Here is a 13,943-nt window from a genome sequence, read left to right on the forward strand (position 1 = left end):
CATGGCTTTGGCGCAGCTTCTGGCCTCTTAGGACACCTGCATCATTTAAACAGCATACCTCTGAAGTAACCCAAAGCAGCTTTATTTTGGCCTGTCTGTATGGGCCCTTTGTTGGCCTTGTGTAGGAGAACATACCCACTTAAATATGCCCATAGCTTTACATGAAAGAAATGCAATTTGCTGTGACTTTGATCAAAATTCTGAAGTTTCAGTATGGTGTGGTAAATATCAGAAAGGAAAGCCCATAGGAATTCCAAGTTTTATTGCAATGCTTAAATCAAATCCTCTCCAGCTGGAAAAGTGTGAGACAATGCTCTGGAAAGAGACAGGAGGTGAACTATTTTCAGCCACGTTTTAGTGAGACATTCAGGGTCTATTACAGGCCAGGAGCAGGAGGGGCAAGCACAGAGGGTGAGATTGACAAGATGCATGTGCAAAATGACACTGGCCTCTTACCAAAAGTGGAATCAAAACGGGTGGCGATAGTCTTCTCAGCAGCTGGCGGTCTAGAAGACTATGGAGTGTTGCTCTTGCTGGACTAAACTTTCCCGTGGATGAGTACAAGAGGTGGAGAAGGAAGGAGGTTTGGGGTAGGGAGATGCTGCTAGCAGCAATGGAAGCAGAAACCACCATCCCTTAAGAGTTGGAGGTTTATTTTAAAGAGGGGACATTTGTCACACAAAAAGAAAGACTACCTGCTAAAGCCATGGGAGCTGAAGAAGAAGAAGTGGTTATCACTCTTTCTGGAGGGGCCCCTTGGGGTTTTCGGCTTCAGGGGGGCTCGGAACAAAAAAGACCTCTTCAAGTATCAAAGGTAGGAAATGAAGGTGTTCTCATTCTCTCTGGGTAAACACAGGTTTGGATATGCATAGAGTTTTCCAAGACAACTGTTTTCAGGGTAGACAATATGTCTGCATACTACAAAACATTTTCTTCATCCAAAGACTGCAATCCTATCAAAACGTAATGCGTCATATTTCCAAATAGAGATGATGATGATGATGATGATGATGATGATGATGATGATGATGATATTTATTTCATCAGTTTTCCAATTTGGGATTCAAAGCGCCTTACAACAAATTGAAAACAACAACAACATGTTGTTAAAGTCCACAAAAGTTAGATTAAACAATGAAAATATTAAAACCAGATTAAAACATCTATCATTAAAATGCACAAACACACACACACACACACCAATTAGCAAGATCCAGCACACTATTTGGCAAGGCAGGTCTTACATAGTCCATCGTCAAATGCCTGTCTGCAAAAGTCTTTACTTGTCTGCGAAAAGAAAGCAGGGAGGACTGTGCTTAATGGCAGAAGCAGGCAATGGGAAACTCGTGGGCTTTACATGTCTCCTATGCTGGCCTCTTCAGCCAATTATATATTGGGATGTATTGTTCTAAGTTTTTGTTTTGTTTGTTTGAGGGATTATTTTGTTTTTGCTTTGTTTATACTATCTAGCCCTGATGGTTACATGAGTACATTTCAAATTTTAATGCTCAAAGAGTGAAAATAAGGTACGAAGAAATCCAAATTGAGTAGAGATCATGTGCAGATGCAAAATTCCAAATGAATTTATCAAATTATTCATGTAAAGACATTTAAGTTGATTATATAGGTTTTTCCAATTAATCAAGAAGCAAATTTAAAGCAGAGCATGAGAAAAATTGTAGTCTATTATATTCAATACAAATCCCTTGTAAAATTGCAGATGGCATTGTAAAATAAATATCCTGTCTTTTCTTTTATATGGATGGGATAGGATGCATTTTTAAGTGATGCCTGCTTTCTGTGACAAAAGTATGCATTGTCCAAATACAAAGAAAAGTTGGCTTCTTACATCTCAACTCTTACCCATACACAAATTTATTCAAACTTAGTTTTAAAATTTTACAGTTCATATATGATGATTTTTCAGATCCACGCAATGCAAAACTAAGAATGGCATAAACAAAGCAGGTACATTGTATATTTCCTCATTCTAGGTTAATGGAAATGAATAAAATTGATGATAGTCTTTCATCCATTTCCAAATCTTTGCTTTGGGGCATTTTGTAGAATCAAGATGCTGAGTAATAGAGTGCGGTACCAAGATTCTGGATGACAGAACTGTATGTGCCATGTGGGCTGCATGCATCGCCTAAATTAGCCTGTTACTTTTGGACAGTAGATGACATGGTCCTCTTGTCAGTGCAAGAGTCAATGCCAGTCTTGTAGCAACACCATTTTGTTATTCACCTGAGACAACAACATGAACAGAACCATTCAACTGATCTCATGTATGTCTGGAGAAGCAGCTATCTCTCATTGTCTTTAAGAAATGCTATATAAATAATGAAAAAATGTCATAATGTACTATCTCATGTAATATGGGATTGGTCCATATTGTCCAATGTTCAAGAAGGGAGATCTCATAAATACAGACTGTCTTTCATGGGTGCAATTTATACTATCAGTGTGGAAACTGATTGATCTGTATAATCTGGTAAAGTATAATCATTATTAATTTCACATTAAAATGAATGCTGTAGTTATTGTATGTCTGCAAGTCATTTCCGACTTGTGATGACTCTAAGGCGAAGCTATCATGGAGTTTTCTTGGCAAGATTTGTTCAGAGGAGGTTTGCCATCGCCTTCTCTTGAGGCTGAGAGTATGTGACTTGACAAAGATCATTCAGTGCATTTTATGGCCAAGCAGGGAGGGAATTGAACCCTGGTCTCCAGAGTCATAGTCAAACACTGAAACCGTTAAGCCATGGTGACTCTTCACATTAAAAAATAATGGCATATATAAATTGTATGTAGGTTCTGTTGTTTTAAAAGGAACTAGTTGTGACTAATGTAAATTGGATAGGGCCATACGATTTACCTTATTGTCTCCTGCTGAATAGCACAGATGTAACAGCCACTGATTAGTTTTACATAGATATCCTGTTCTTCTGTTAAATGTACCTCTAAGTAGAGGTGGGGAAAGTAGCCCCCATTTTTATGCCTGCCAAGCCACTCAGGACATCTTCATAGCAGTGGCATCACTACAGAGGTGCAGGGGGCACAGAGCACAGTGGGTGACACCCCAGAGGGTGCCAGACCCTGAATGGGCGTTTCCCCCCTTAGCAATGGTCTGGGCAGATGGGCGGAGGGCAAGGCAATCCCTCATACCAGGTGATACCAACCTTAGCAACACCACTGCTTCATAGTCCCTGAATGTAAATAAAAATTGGCCCAAAGCACAGTAGTTGCCCTAAATTGGCACAAAATTGTTTTGTCATCATCACTAGGTACCAATGTGTTCCCAACTCCAGTGTGTATTATAAAGCCCTTAGCGTTTGGGATTAAATTATCATAAGGTTGTCTCCTACCACATGTACCTACCTGGACCCTGAGATCATTTTTAGGATTTTCACCCTTGAGTTGTGATGAGTGGCTACTGGGAAAGGGGACTCTAGGGACCAGGGTTCAAATCCTAGCTCAGTCATGGAAACCCACTTTGGGCAAGTCACCCTCTCTCAGCCTCAGAGGAAGGGCAAGGGCAAACCCACTTCAGCCAAGAAAACTTCACAATAGGGTCACCTTTGATTTTTCATAAATCATAAATAACTTAAAGGCACACAACAATAACAATCCTTGTAATCAGATCCAGTTAGCAGAATGGACACAGCATGTGGACCTGCTGAAGCTTCCAGTTTCTAAAGGAAGCCCCAAATAGAGTGCATTACAGTAATCCAAACAGGATCGACATCTCAAGGAACAGGCACAGTGTGTCCAATACTTTTAACTGTGCAAGTACAATCCTGGCTACAACTGAAACCTAGGTATCCAGGCCACTTTCTATTGCTTTATTTATTGTTCCTTATTGTATGTCAGTGTTTCATATCCTCCAATTGTCCCTAGTTTATTAACTCTAGTTAATTCTCTGCTACCCCGCTTTCTTAGCTACACTCAAAATGTCCTAGTTTCTCTCTCCTCCCACTTTCTATCCTTTTCCTTGGTTTACCTCAGTTGCTGCAAACTGGTCAAAGTGCAAAAGTATTTTGTACTCAATTAACTGAGCAAGAGAGACAGGAGAAAGGGCAACTTCCTAAACTCTGTCCAAAAATTGTTTCTCTCTTTAAAAATAGCAATTTTGTGTTCCTCATCTATAACATCTATCTTTTTTTTTTAAACCACATAATGACGTGGTTCAGCTACATGTGTCCTGGTTTTGATCTCTACAGGGTTGGAAATTATGAAATGTTATTGTTATACTATTGCCTAGAAAATATTATTGGTTGGCATACAAATATTGACTGGAATCCTGTTGATATATTATGCCAGTATAACTATACGAAGTGGTAGCAAGGGAGGAAAATGTTATGGCCATGAATTGTGTTGCTTGCCAAGATTTACACAAATTCTAGGCATGCCACCTAGTGTCTGTTTGGACCAGCATCTGGCCCAAATGCCATGCTTTCAGTCTTTTTAAAGTTAACCTCTGGCCCTTGTAGAAGCCAAGATATGAGGAAAAATGTGCAGGTACACTTATATCAAATTGTTCTGTAACAAACAAGCCTGCTTCTGCTTATCAGGCATAAAGAAGGAACAGTGAGTGGTGCAAATGGCGGGGGTGCAAGAAGGCAGGGAAGGGTGCATTAAGAGGGTGCAAGGGAAGCCAAGGGAGAAATTGGAAGAGATGGAGTGACTGGTATGAGCAGAAGAGTGCCAGAAGAAAGAGAGGGATATATCTGCAAGATGAAAGCTGAAGAAGGGAGTAGGAGAGATAGGGATAGAGTAGTGCAAATGGCAAAGCTTATGAAGCAAGGGCCACCGTGTGTGCAAGAGCAGAGGAGAGATGTAGAAGAGCTGGGAGACTGAGAAGTACAATCAGCAGAATGCAAGGAGCAAGCAAAGGACACATTGCAAGGGTGCAAAGACATAAATAAATAAATAATTCACCTCAGCTATAGGCAATACTTTTCCTCCAACTTTGACCACCAATGACCACAGTTAAAACTGAACTTGTCACCTCATCACTATATCCACACGTTTTGTATTTCTATTGCTATTCGCACACACAGCTGCTCTTCATGGATATAAATGTCTGTTCCTAAGCACTTCACTTATTATTATTATTATTAACCTTTATTTATGAAGCGCTGTAAATTTACACAGCGCTGTACATGCAATCTTTTAGTTAGACGGTTCCCTGCCCTCAGGCTTACAATCTAAAAAGACATGACACAGAAGGAGAAGGGAGTGGTGGAGGGAGAGGGTAAGAGGTCCAGCAGTTCCTCTCTACCTCCAAGGCCTGGACCAAGGCAGATGGACTGGCGGGAGGGCTTGGCTTCATAATGGATGGTTAATCTTCTTCCAGGGAAAATACATACTCTCAAGTAGGATAATACATATACAGTACATAGCAATACAGGAAATGGTTTGATAAACAGGCACCAAAAGAACATCAAATAGTAAGCGACAATTATGCAATGCCTGGGAAGGCTTCTCTGAACAGGATGGTTTTCAACTCCGTTTTGAAGCTGGTTAAAGAAGTGATGGCTCTTGCTTGTGGGGGAAGAAGGTTCCAGGAGTGAGGGGCAGCGAGTGAAAAGGGGCGAATCCGGGATTGGGCAGAGGAAATCCTGGGCTGGGACAGCAGACCTTGACTACCAGAACGGAGGGCCCTGGTGGGAAGGTGAGGAGAAAGAAGGTCTGATAAATAAGGAGGGGCCAGTCCATGGAGGGCTTTAAATGCCGACAGCAGGAGCTTATACTGAATGCGGAAAGGGAGGGGGAGCCAGTGAAGGGATGCCAACACAGGAGAGATGTGGTCAGAGCGGTGGGTGGAAATGATAATGCGTGCAGCTGAATGCTGGACAGAAATTAAAGGACAGAGGTGAGAAAGAGGAAGCCCAGCCAGGAGAACATTACAGTAATCCAGTCGTGAGATCACTAGGGCATGGACCAGGATCTTGGCAGTAGAGGCGGAGAGAAATGGTCGGATTTTGGCAATATTGTACAAAAAGAATCTACAAGCCTTGGCTGTGGTCTGGATCTGAGGGATACACGACAGAGAAGAATCAAAGATGAAACCAAGACTGCGGGCTTGCTGGACTGGTTGAATAGAAATGTTGTCTGATAAAGCAGATTTAGTTTACAAAACCTTACACTACCAACTTCTTTCTTTTAGTCTCAAAGGTGCGACAAGATCGCTTTGCATAATGATCTAGACTAACATGGCTATGTCTTGTTACTGAATACTGTTACTGAATAAAGTTACTGTTTTTGTATATTGATAAATTCTCTGTCAGCATAGTGTAAGAAATTGAAGGGTATAAATAAAAAATTAATTGATTGATAAGTAAACAGCATGCTATTTACCAGCTATTGTGCACCATATATCTTAATGTATTCCATTGGTGCTATGCTAACAAAATGGCACCTTCCTTGAGAAAACTGAATGGGCTCCAACACTTTTGGCCAGGGCTGAGGTGTGTGTAGGCCTCTAGTTGTATCTCCCATCAGTTTTTGACAGCATAACAACTTGTAAGGCTGGAGCTGATGGGAACTACACTCTAAGAATATCTGGATGCCGGCCACAAAAGCCTTTGACTTCATGATAACTCACTGTTTTAGGGTTTTGGAATTTTTTAAATGTTATACTCTGCTGCTGCTGTAAGTGGACTTCAGTGTTAGTCTACTCTTAAACTTATTTTGTGTGTGTTTTTTGTGATATCATTACAGAGCCATGTTCTATTTCTGTCACCTTTAACCTTTGCCTTGGTGCTGTTATAGCTCAGATTTAAGATATAAATCTAAATAAATAGGTAAACAAATCTGCATTGTATCTTGCATATACTGGGGAAACTACCACTATAGTTATGATTTATTTTAGTCCCTGCACAATATGCATTTCTATTGCATTGTTAAGGAGGAAAGCAGAAAAACACTGTTGGCAGCCAAAAAGAAAGAGGAGCATAAACTGATGACAGCAGAATCTCTTTAAACAGTAACGGACAGAAGAGAGGCAAAAGTTAAAGGTGACAGAGATAGAACCAAAACTATGAATGCATTTGTTGAACAACTAGAACTTAGGAATAAAGAGAACTACAGTGGGCCCTTGCTTTATGTGGGGGATCTGTTCTGGACCCCCTCGCGTAAAGCAAATAACACGTACGTTTGAGCCTCATTATAACCAATGGTATTTATGTGTGCCGCACTGCCATTCATGAGCACCATTGGATATAATGAGGCTTGTGTTTGCTGTGCGTTGTGCACACAGGGCGTGCATGCATTTGCTAGGCAACTTCAGTGTATGCTGAAAGCTGCCTATAAGGAGCCCACATATGGTGCAGGCACATTGTACTATTATAATCAGGGTAGAGAAATAGAAGTTGACAATAAAAGGGAAAGGATAAAGTACCTCTTCCGCAAGATCCAAGAAAGCAAAGTGAAATTTAAGACAAGGGTGGGAATGCTCTACAACAAACGGGGGACACAATACACAACCAAGGTGAAATAAAAAGATAATGGAAAGAATATACTGAAGAACTATATAAAAGAGATGAAAGGCTGAAAGACTCATTTGAAGAAGAACCACTTGAAGACAAATCTCCAGTTTTAGAAAGTGAAGTGAAAGCTGCATGCAGAGTACATGAGAGGAATAAATCACTAGGAACAAATGACATACCAATAGAACTGCTTCAAACGACAGAGACAGAATCAACTGTCAACAAGTATGGAAAAGAAAAGAGTGGCCCACAGATCCCTTAAAAAGGAGATACAAAAGATCGCAGTAACCACAGAACCATTGCATTGATTTCCCATGCAAACAAAGGCATGCTCAAAATTCTACAGCAAAAACTTCTAACATATAAGGAGCAAGAAATGCCAGATGTGCCAGCTGGGTTCAGGAATGGAAGGGCAACTTTGGACCACAAACATACATTAGAATAATGGAGGACACCACAGAATTCCAAAAGAAAATCAGCCTGTGCTGTGTAGACTACAGCAAAGCCCTTGACTGTATAGATCATGACAAGGTATGGATCACTCTTAAAGAAATGAGCGTTCCACAACATTTGATTCTTCCGATGTGTAACCTGTACTCAGGACAAGAGGCTACTGTTAGAACATGGAGAAATTGAATGGTTTCCAATCAGAAAGGGATCAAGCAAGCCTGCATCCTATCAAGCTATCTGTTCAATTTGTATGACAAAAATATCATACACAGAGCAGGATAAGACTTGAAGGAAGGCTGTGTGGAAATTGAAAGAAGTAATATCAACCATTTAAGATATACAAATGACATCACACTACTAGCAGAAAATATCAGAGACATGGAACAATTATTGAAGAAAGTCAAGGAAGAAAGTGCTGTGGCAGGTTTAGTTCCGAACATTAAGAAAACAAAAATATTGTATCTCCCATCATTATGTATGGTTGTGACAGCTGGAGGGTGAAGAAAACTGACAGGAAGAAAATCAACTCATTTGAGATGTGGTGCCAGAGAACACTTCTGCAAATACCATGGACTGCTAAAAAGACAAACAAATGAGTCATAGAACTAATCAAGCTTGAATTCTTCCTAGAAGCAAAAATAACTACTGGTATATTGACACTATTATACTTTGGTCCTATCATGAAAAAGCATGACTCACTAGAAAAGACAATAATGCTTGGTAATGTAGAAAGTAGTAAGAAAAGAGGAAGACCACATTCTAGAAGGATAGACACAATCAAGCAAGCCACTCCTTGAGTCTGCAAGACCTGAGCAGAGCTGTTGAGGATAGGGTGTCTTGGAGATGTCTCACTCATAGGGTTGCCACAAGTAGAGGGTGACTTGAAGGCAGTTAACACAAATACACAGCAATAGCAATAGCATGTACATTTCTATATCACTTATGAGTGAACTTAAGCACTCCCTAAGTGGTTTACAATGTGTAAGCTAATTGCCCCCACAAGCTGGGTACTCATTTTAGCGACCTTGAAAGGATGCAAGCCTGAGTCGAGCCTGAGCCCCTGGCTGGTATTGGGTGTGTGGCTGCAGTACAGGCATTTAACTACTTCACCACCAGTGCATATATACTATATGTGTGTGTGTGTGTGTGTGTGTGTGTGTATATATATATATATATATAATGATTTTATCTGTAGGCTATATTCAAAGAACAGTTCAACTAGTTCTGCTCTGTGGACTCATAGAAAAGTGGGGAATTCTCTAGCTGAGGATACCTTCAAAGGCGAATTATAGGCCTGTTACAGACTGCCAAAATAAAGCTGCTTCGGGTCTCTTTGGAGGTATGCTGTTTAAATGATGCATGGGTCCTAAGAGTCCGGAGGTCGCACCAAAGCCACGCTCCAGTCCTAAGGACTAGAGTGCAGCTTTGGTGCAGCTTCCAGATTTTTAGGATGCATGCATCATTTAAACAGCATACCTCCAAAGAGACCCCAAGCAGCTTTATTTTGGCAGTCTGTAACAGGCCATAGATTCTGATATGGTGGAGAGGGGTCTGCAGTTCAAAGGTTTGCAAATTCTGTTGACCAGATGGAGTTTTGGTGGATGTTACAAGGGTGTTCTGCAAATGATGGACAATCAGTGGCTGGAATCTCTCCCACATGTGTCTGCCACCAATTGTAGCACTTGGCAGGAGTTCATCAGTAGGAACTGAGGGTAGTCTTTGTATCTCTGACCAAGTACGGTACCTTATTCAACAGTTAACCAGTTTTGAGTGCATCTGTGTGGTGTTGGAAATCTGAGACAGAGATACCCTGTTGTATATGACCCACCCTGCTGCCTAGCAGACTCCTTACTTCAGCTGAAGAATTGGTTCCAGAGTTCATGTTGAATCCAAGGCTGCTTTTTTAGGGGGGATCTTAACAACTACACCAACCACTTTGGAGTTTATTGCATGCACTTTTCAGCCTGATCAGGGCACGGGATGGGATCAGGCTGGAACGGGGGGAAATGGATTTTATTGCACACGAAATTGCTGCTGCACTGCCGCCCAACCATCACCTGTCCCTCAGCCGTGCTCTGCTGGCCGATTTTGGTATTACAGAAAGCTCAAAATCACTGGGAGAAGTGCAGCTGGGGCACAGGTGATGGTTGGGTGGCAGCGCAGCAGCAGTTTCGTGTGTGATAAAATCCGTTTTCCCAGCCTGATCCCATCCCATGCCTGGATCTGGCTAAAAAGTGCATGTGATAAATTCCTTTGTCTGGAGTAACAGTTAGGTATGTTGTGGCCTCATCCAACAAGATTAAAAAATGGCGGTGGGGTGCATGGGCTGGTCAAATTGGAAGGCCTTTATAGATGTGGATATGGGTTTTCTTTACACCAGAAAACATTTGATGAACATAAGACTGTGCATTGTTTCATTAAACTAATGGAAGCTTCAGTAGGAGCAGAGGCATCAGAACCTGCTGTGAGTCAAATGCTGTTGAACTCTGCGCATTGTGGCAGCTGCTGATTCTGCTGAATTTGCCCTTTGGAGGAGTCGGGTTATGATACTTGATACTTGATTTCCATTCCAATGGAACAGCTGTTGTTTAGAACTTTTTCTACCCATCAGTGCACTGCAGGAATATGTATTATCCCTCTCTGTTGCTATTCTTAGGCTTCCCTATAGGGAGTGTGATGTTTCTGCATGATCTGGATTTTTGGCAATATTTATTTTTAATTTGCAGTATGTGTTACATATCCTTCGTGGCATTTCCCTCCTCAAATTGCAATGTATTTCCCGTCCTCCCTGGAAAATTGCAATTTTACTCCCATGTAATACGTTTGTAGCTGTTGAGAACGTTTGTGTAGTTTGATAACCTGTTGTCTACTGCTTGTGATGAGAATGGAGGTATAAGAAGAATCCAGCCTCCTTCTCTGGATCACAAAGTGTAGCACCCAGATGAACTTATCTATGCAGTTTGCAGCAGGGTTACAAGGGCTCAGAAGCCATTTTGGGTAAGTCCACTCTCTCTTATCTGATAAGAGGTCTCATATAAACTCAGTATGTTTACAACATCTCTGACATGTGATTGTTAGCAGTCTTAAAATAATTCAGCCACATTTTTGTCACTTAGATTGAAAAGTACCTGATGCTGCTGCATTGTTACCCAGATGAATGGGTTCTTAACTTATCAAGTTGGGGGTTGGTTTTACATTACTGGGAATATTAGTGCCCTACATCAGTTTTAAATGTGTACAATAGACACCAGTGGACTTAGAGGTCCCCCTCTTCCCTTTACTCTGTATCCTACTGATATTCTTGCCTTTTGGGTGGGCGGCAAGGAGGAAAGTGCTGGGAAAGGTGGCAACAGTAGTTGTCTAGCCTGGGCCTTCTGGAACATAAAGATGGAAGGGTTCATAAGTGGGTAGGTTTTCTGAGAGAACAGATAATACAGTAATTTAAGTTTTATACACTGTGTTATTTATCTACTCCATAGGTCACTGGAGCATAAATGACAATTTAGAAAATGTTCTAGACGGTCCAGGCATTTAAAGAGAAAGGAAATTATTCAGTCCCACCTGTTATCTTATTGTTAACATCCAAAAGTAGCCTGCAACAGCTACGCACATATGGCTGCCCACATTGCTGTAAACTAGTTTGGGCTTTTCTTCTATGTACCGCTTCAAGCGCTACAGAAACCTGAAAACCCAAGTTGATCAGAAACCATGCTGGCAGAGAAATGGCAAATGCATGTATAACGGCCTGTTATATTCTGCCAACTTTTCAGTATATCCTTCATAGTTTCTTGCATCTGTGGTCTTAGAGGCCTTGAAAGTCTTACAACTTCAGTTGAGGATCACACAATAAATTAAATAGATTTCTGCCTCTGCCTGTCGCACAAATGTCTCAACTATGGTACAACCACATGGAATAATTCCCCTGTATTATACTTTACATCTCACTTTCCTCTTCGCTGCCAGAACATCTTTTACAGTTATTTTAGCCCAGGGCAATTTCCAGAAAGCTGATGAAAAACATTTCTCCCTGCCAGGGGACTCTACAACTGATCCAAAGAATTCCATAAGGGCACAACAGCGTCAAAGAACTGCAGTATATGAGAATTCAATTCCGTCAGGTGTAGCTTGAATCAGGATTGTTTGAGTGAATCAGCGGATGTTTAATCATACAATGTGTGTTAATTAACACTGTTTGTGTTACCACCACCTACGCTGCCTGGTTAATGAGAGCACTTTTCTTTTTAGAAAAGTGTCACTATTCTTTTTGCATTTCATCCTCTTCTGACTTCCTCCTCTTCCCTGTACCACCTTCACAACCACATGTGTATTCCTGATAATATAGAATAGCACTTTGTGCATCTGATGAATTGGACTCTGATGCGCATGTAGATCCCAAGACCACTTTGGCTGGCTCTGTAAACTTGAGCCCAGTATCCTGAAGTTCTCCGAGCCTCCCTTTTTTTTCCTTCCAATTTTGGAATGAAATTTGAAATACCTCACACTGCAGACAAAAGCAGCAGTTTATCCTCTCCATCCCAAAGCCCTCCTTGACCAGTGTAGAAATGTAAAACAGGGATTGGAAGTGATGCAGCATCACTCCTGGGCCCCATTTCCACTGGGTTATAAAGCGAATCAAGAATCGGATTATGGGACATCGTTTCCATTTGAATTCACGTTCAATCCTACTTTGATTGATTCTCCAGCGAAACCCCAAATCAGTGGTGGATAACCCGGGTTATCCTGACTGTACTTTTCCAGTGGTGTTTGTTTGTTTGTTTGTTTGTTTGTTGCAACTGCCGTGTCGGATCCGGGGCAAACTAATGGGAACGACAGGTGTCTGAACCGGTATTTTAGAAGGGGAAGAGTAATGTTCGAGTGGCTGTCCCGGGGATGTCACCAGCTTTGCTCTCTTTCCTGCATTCCCGGTGCCATTTTCCCCCATTCGCGTAGCCTTTCCCCCGGTGGAGCAGGAAGCAGGGTAAGGCGATCGTGTGTATAGACAAATTTCTTTTTTTTAAAAAATTAAGCTTTCAATCTCCTAGGCGCTCTGTCGGGTGTCTGGCCATTGCAAATTGCTCCATTGGACTCCAAACGCAGTAAGCGTATGATGCCCCCTGCCAACCCCTGCCCCCCTGCTCCACATAGATCGATGTGTGAGGAGACCCACTGCACACCCTTTTTATAACTATTATTTCTTCTTTTTCCTTTTTCTGTTTTTGCTGAGTGCCTAAGCACCTCAGCGCTCCAGTGTCTGGGCAGCAATCACTATGACGCCTAGCCACCCAAGCGCTTAGGTGCTTCAGCAATCCATTGACCACACAAAAAAAAAACATCCCAGAAAAACAGGTTTGAAAGACGTAAATGGGAATGGTAAACAAAAATAGCCTGCGTCAAAATGCATCGAAGCAGCTGATGTCACTGTGACGTCTGATTACCTAAGCGCTTGATTGACAGCTTAAAAAAGGTTCCAGACAGGCAATGGGAACGGGGAACAAAAAAGTCTGCCTCAAAATACAACAGAGAAATATCAATGGGAGCGAGAACATGGGTCAAGAAAACCCGAGTCCGATTGCTCCCTTTTGTAATGGGAACGATGGATGTGATTCGAATGTGACTCAGGAACTTGCTCTGAGTCTGACACACAGCAAGATTCATCACTTTATCACCCAGTGGGAATGGGGCCCTGGAGAACCCATACATAAGGCGGGAGGGTAAGCAGCAGCATGAAGTGAAGCAAGGGGAAGGGAGGATGAGGGGTTTGGAAGTGCAGCTGCAAGGAAGGGAAGCCTAGCATAAGGACAAGGTGAAGCAAGCTGGGGAGGAGAAGAGGGAAGGAGGGAGGGTATGAAAGTTTGAAAGCAGAAAGGAAAAGATGTGGAAGAAGGAAGAAAGGGAAGCATGGCAAAGGAGTGAGACGCAGCAAGGGAGGGGAACAGAGGGAAGGTGACGTGAGAGGTGCAGTGGCAGGCTGCAAGTAACAAGAGAAGCAGGCACAAGCTA

General features: G+C 41.9%; 1 protein-coding gene across 2 annotated transcripts in view; it reads left to right on the plus strand.

Annotated features, from left to right (window-relative positions):
- Positions 1–455: 455 nt before the first annotated feature.
- SYNPO2L (synaptopodin 2 like) overlaps positions 456–13,943 on the plus strand; it is a 56,328-nt gene continuing 42,840 nt past the window's right edge. The window contains exon 1 of one of the 2 annotated variants that reach the window (XM_089510802.1): positions 456–814. In XM_089510802.1, coding sequence (XP_089366928.1) covers positions 707–814 — 108 coding nt within the window. In that variant the 5' untranslated portion in view covers positions 456–706. Of the gene's footprint in view, positions 815–10,846; positions 10,941–13,943 lie in introns of those variants that run through there. The other variant, XM_089510803.1, reaches the window with a different exon arrangement.

This window comes from Sceloporus occidentalis, unplaced genomic scaffold, assembly GCF_023333645.1.
Source record: "Sceloporus occidentalis isolate IW3139 unplaced genomic scaffold, rSceOcc1.0.p SCAF_2, whole genome shotgun sequence".
Classification (NCBI taxonomy): domain Eukaryota; kingdom Metazoa; phylum Chordata; class Lepidosauria; order Squamata; family Phrynosomatidae; genus Sceloporus; species Sceloporus occidentalis.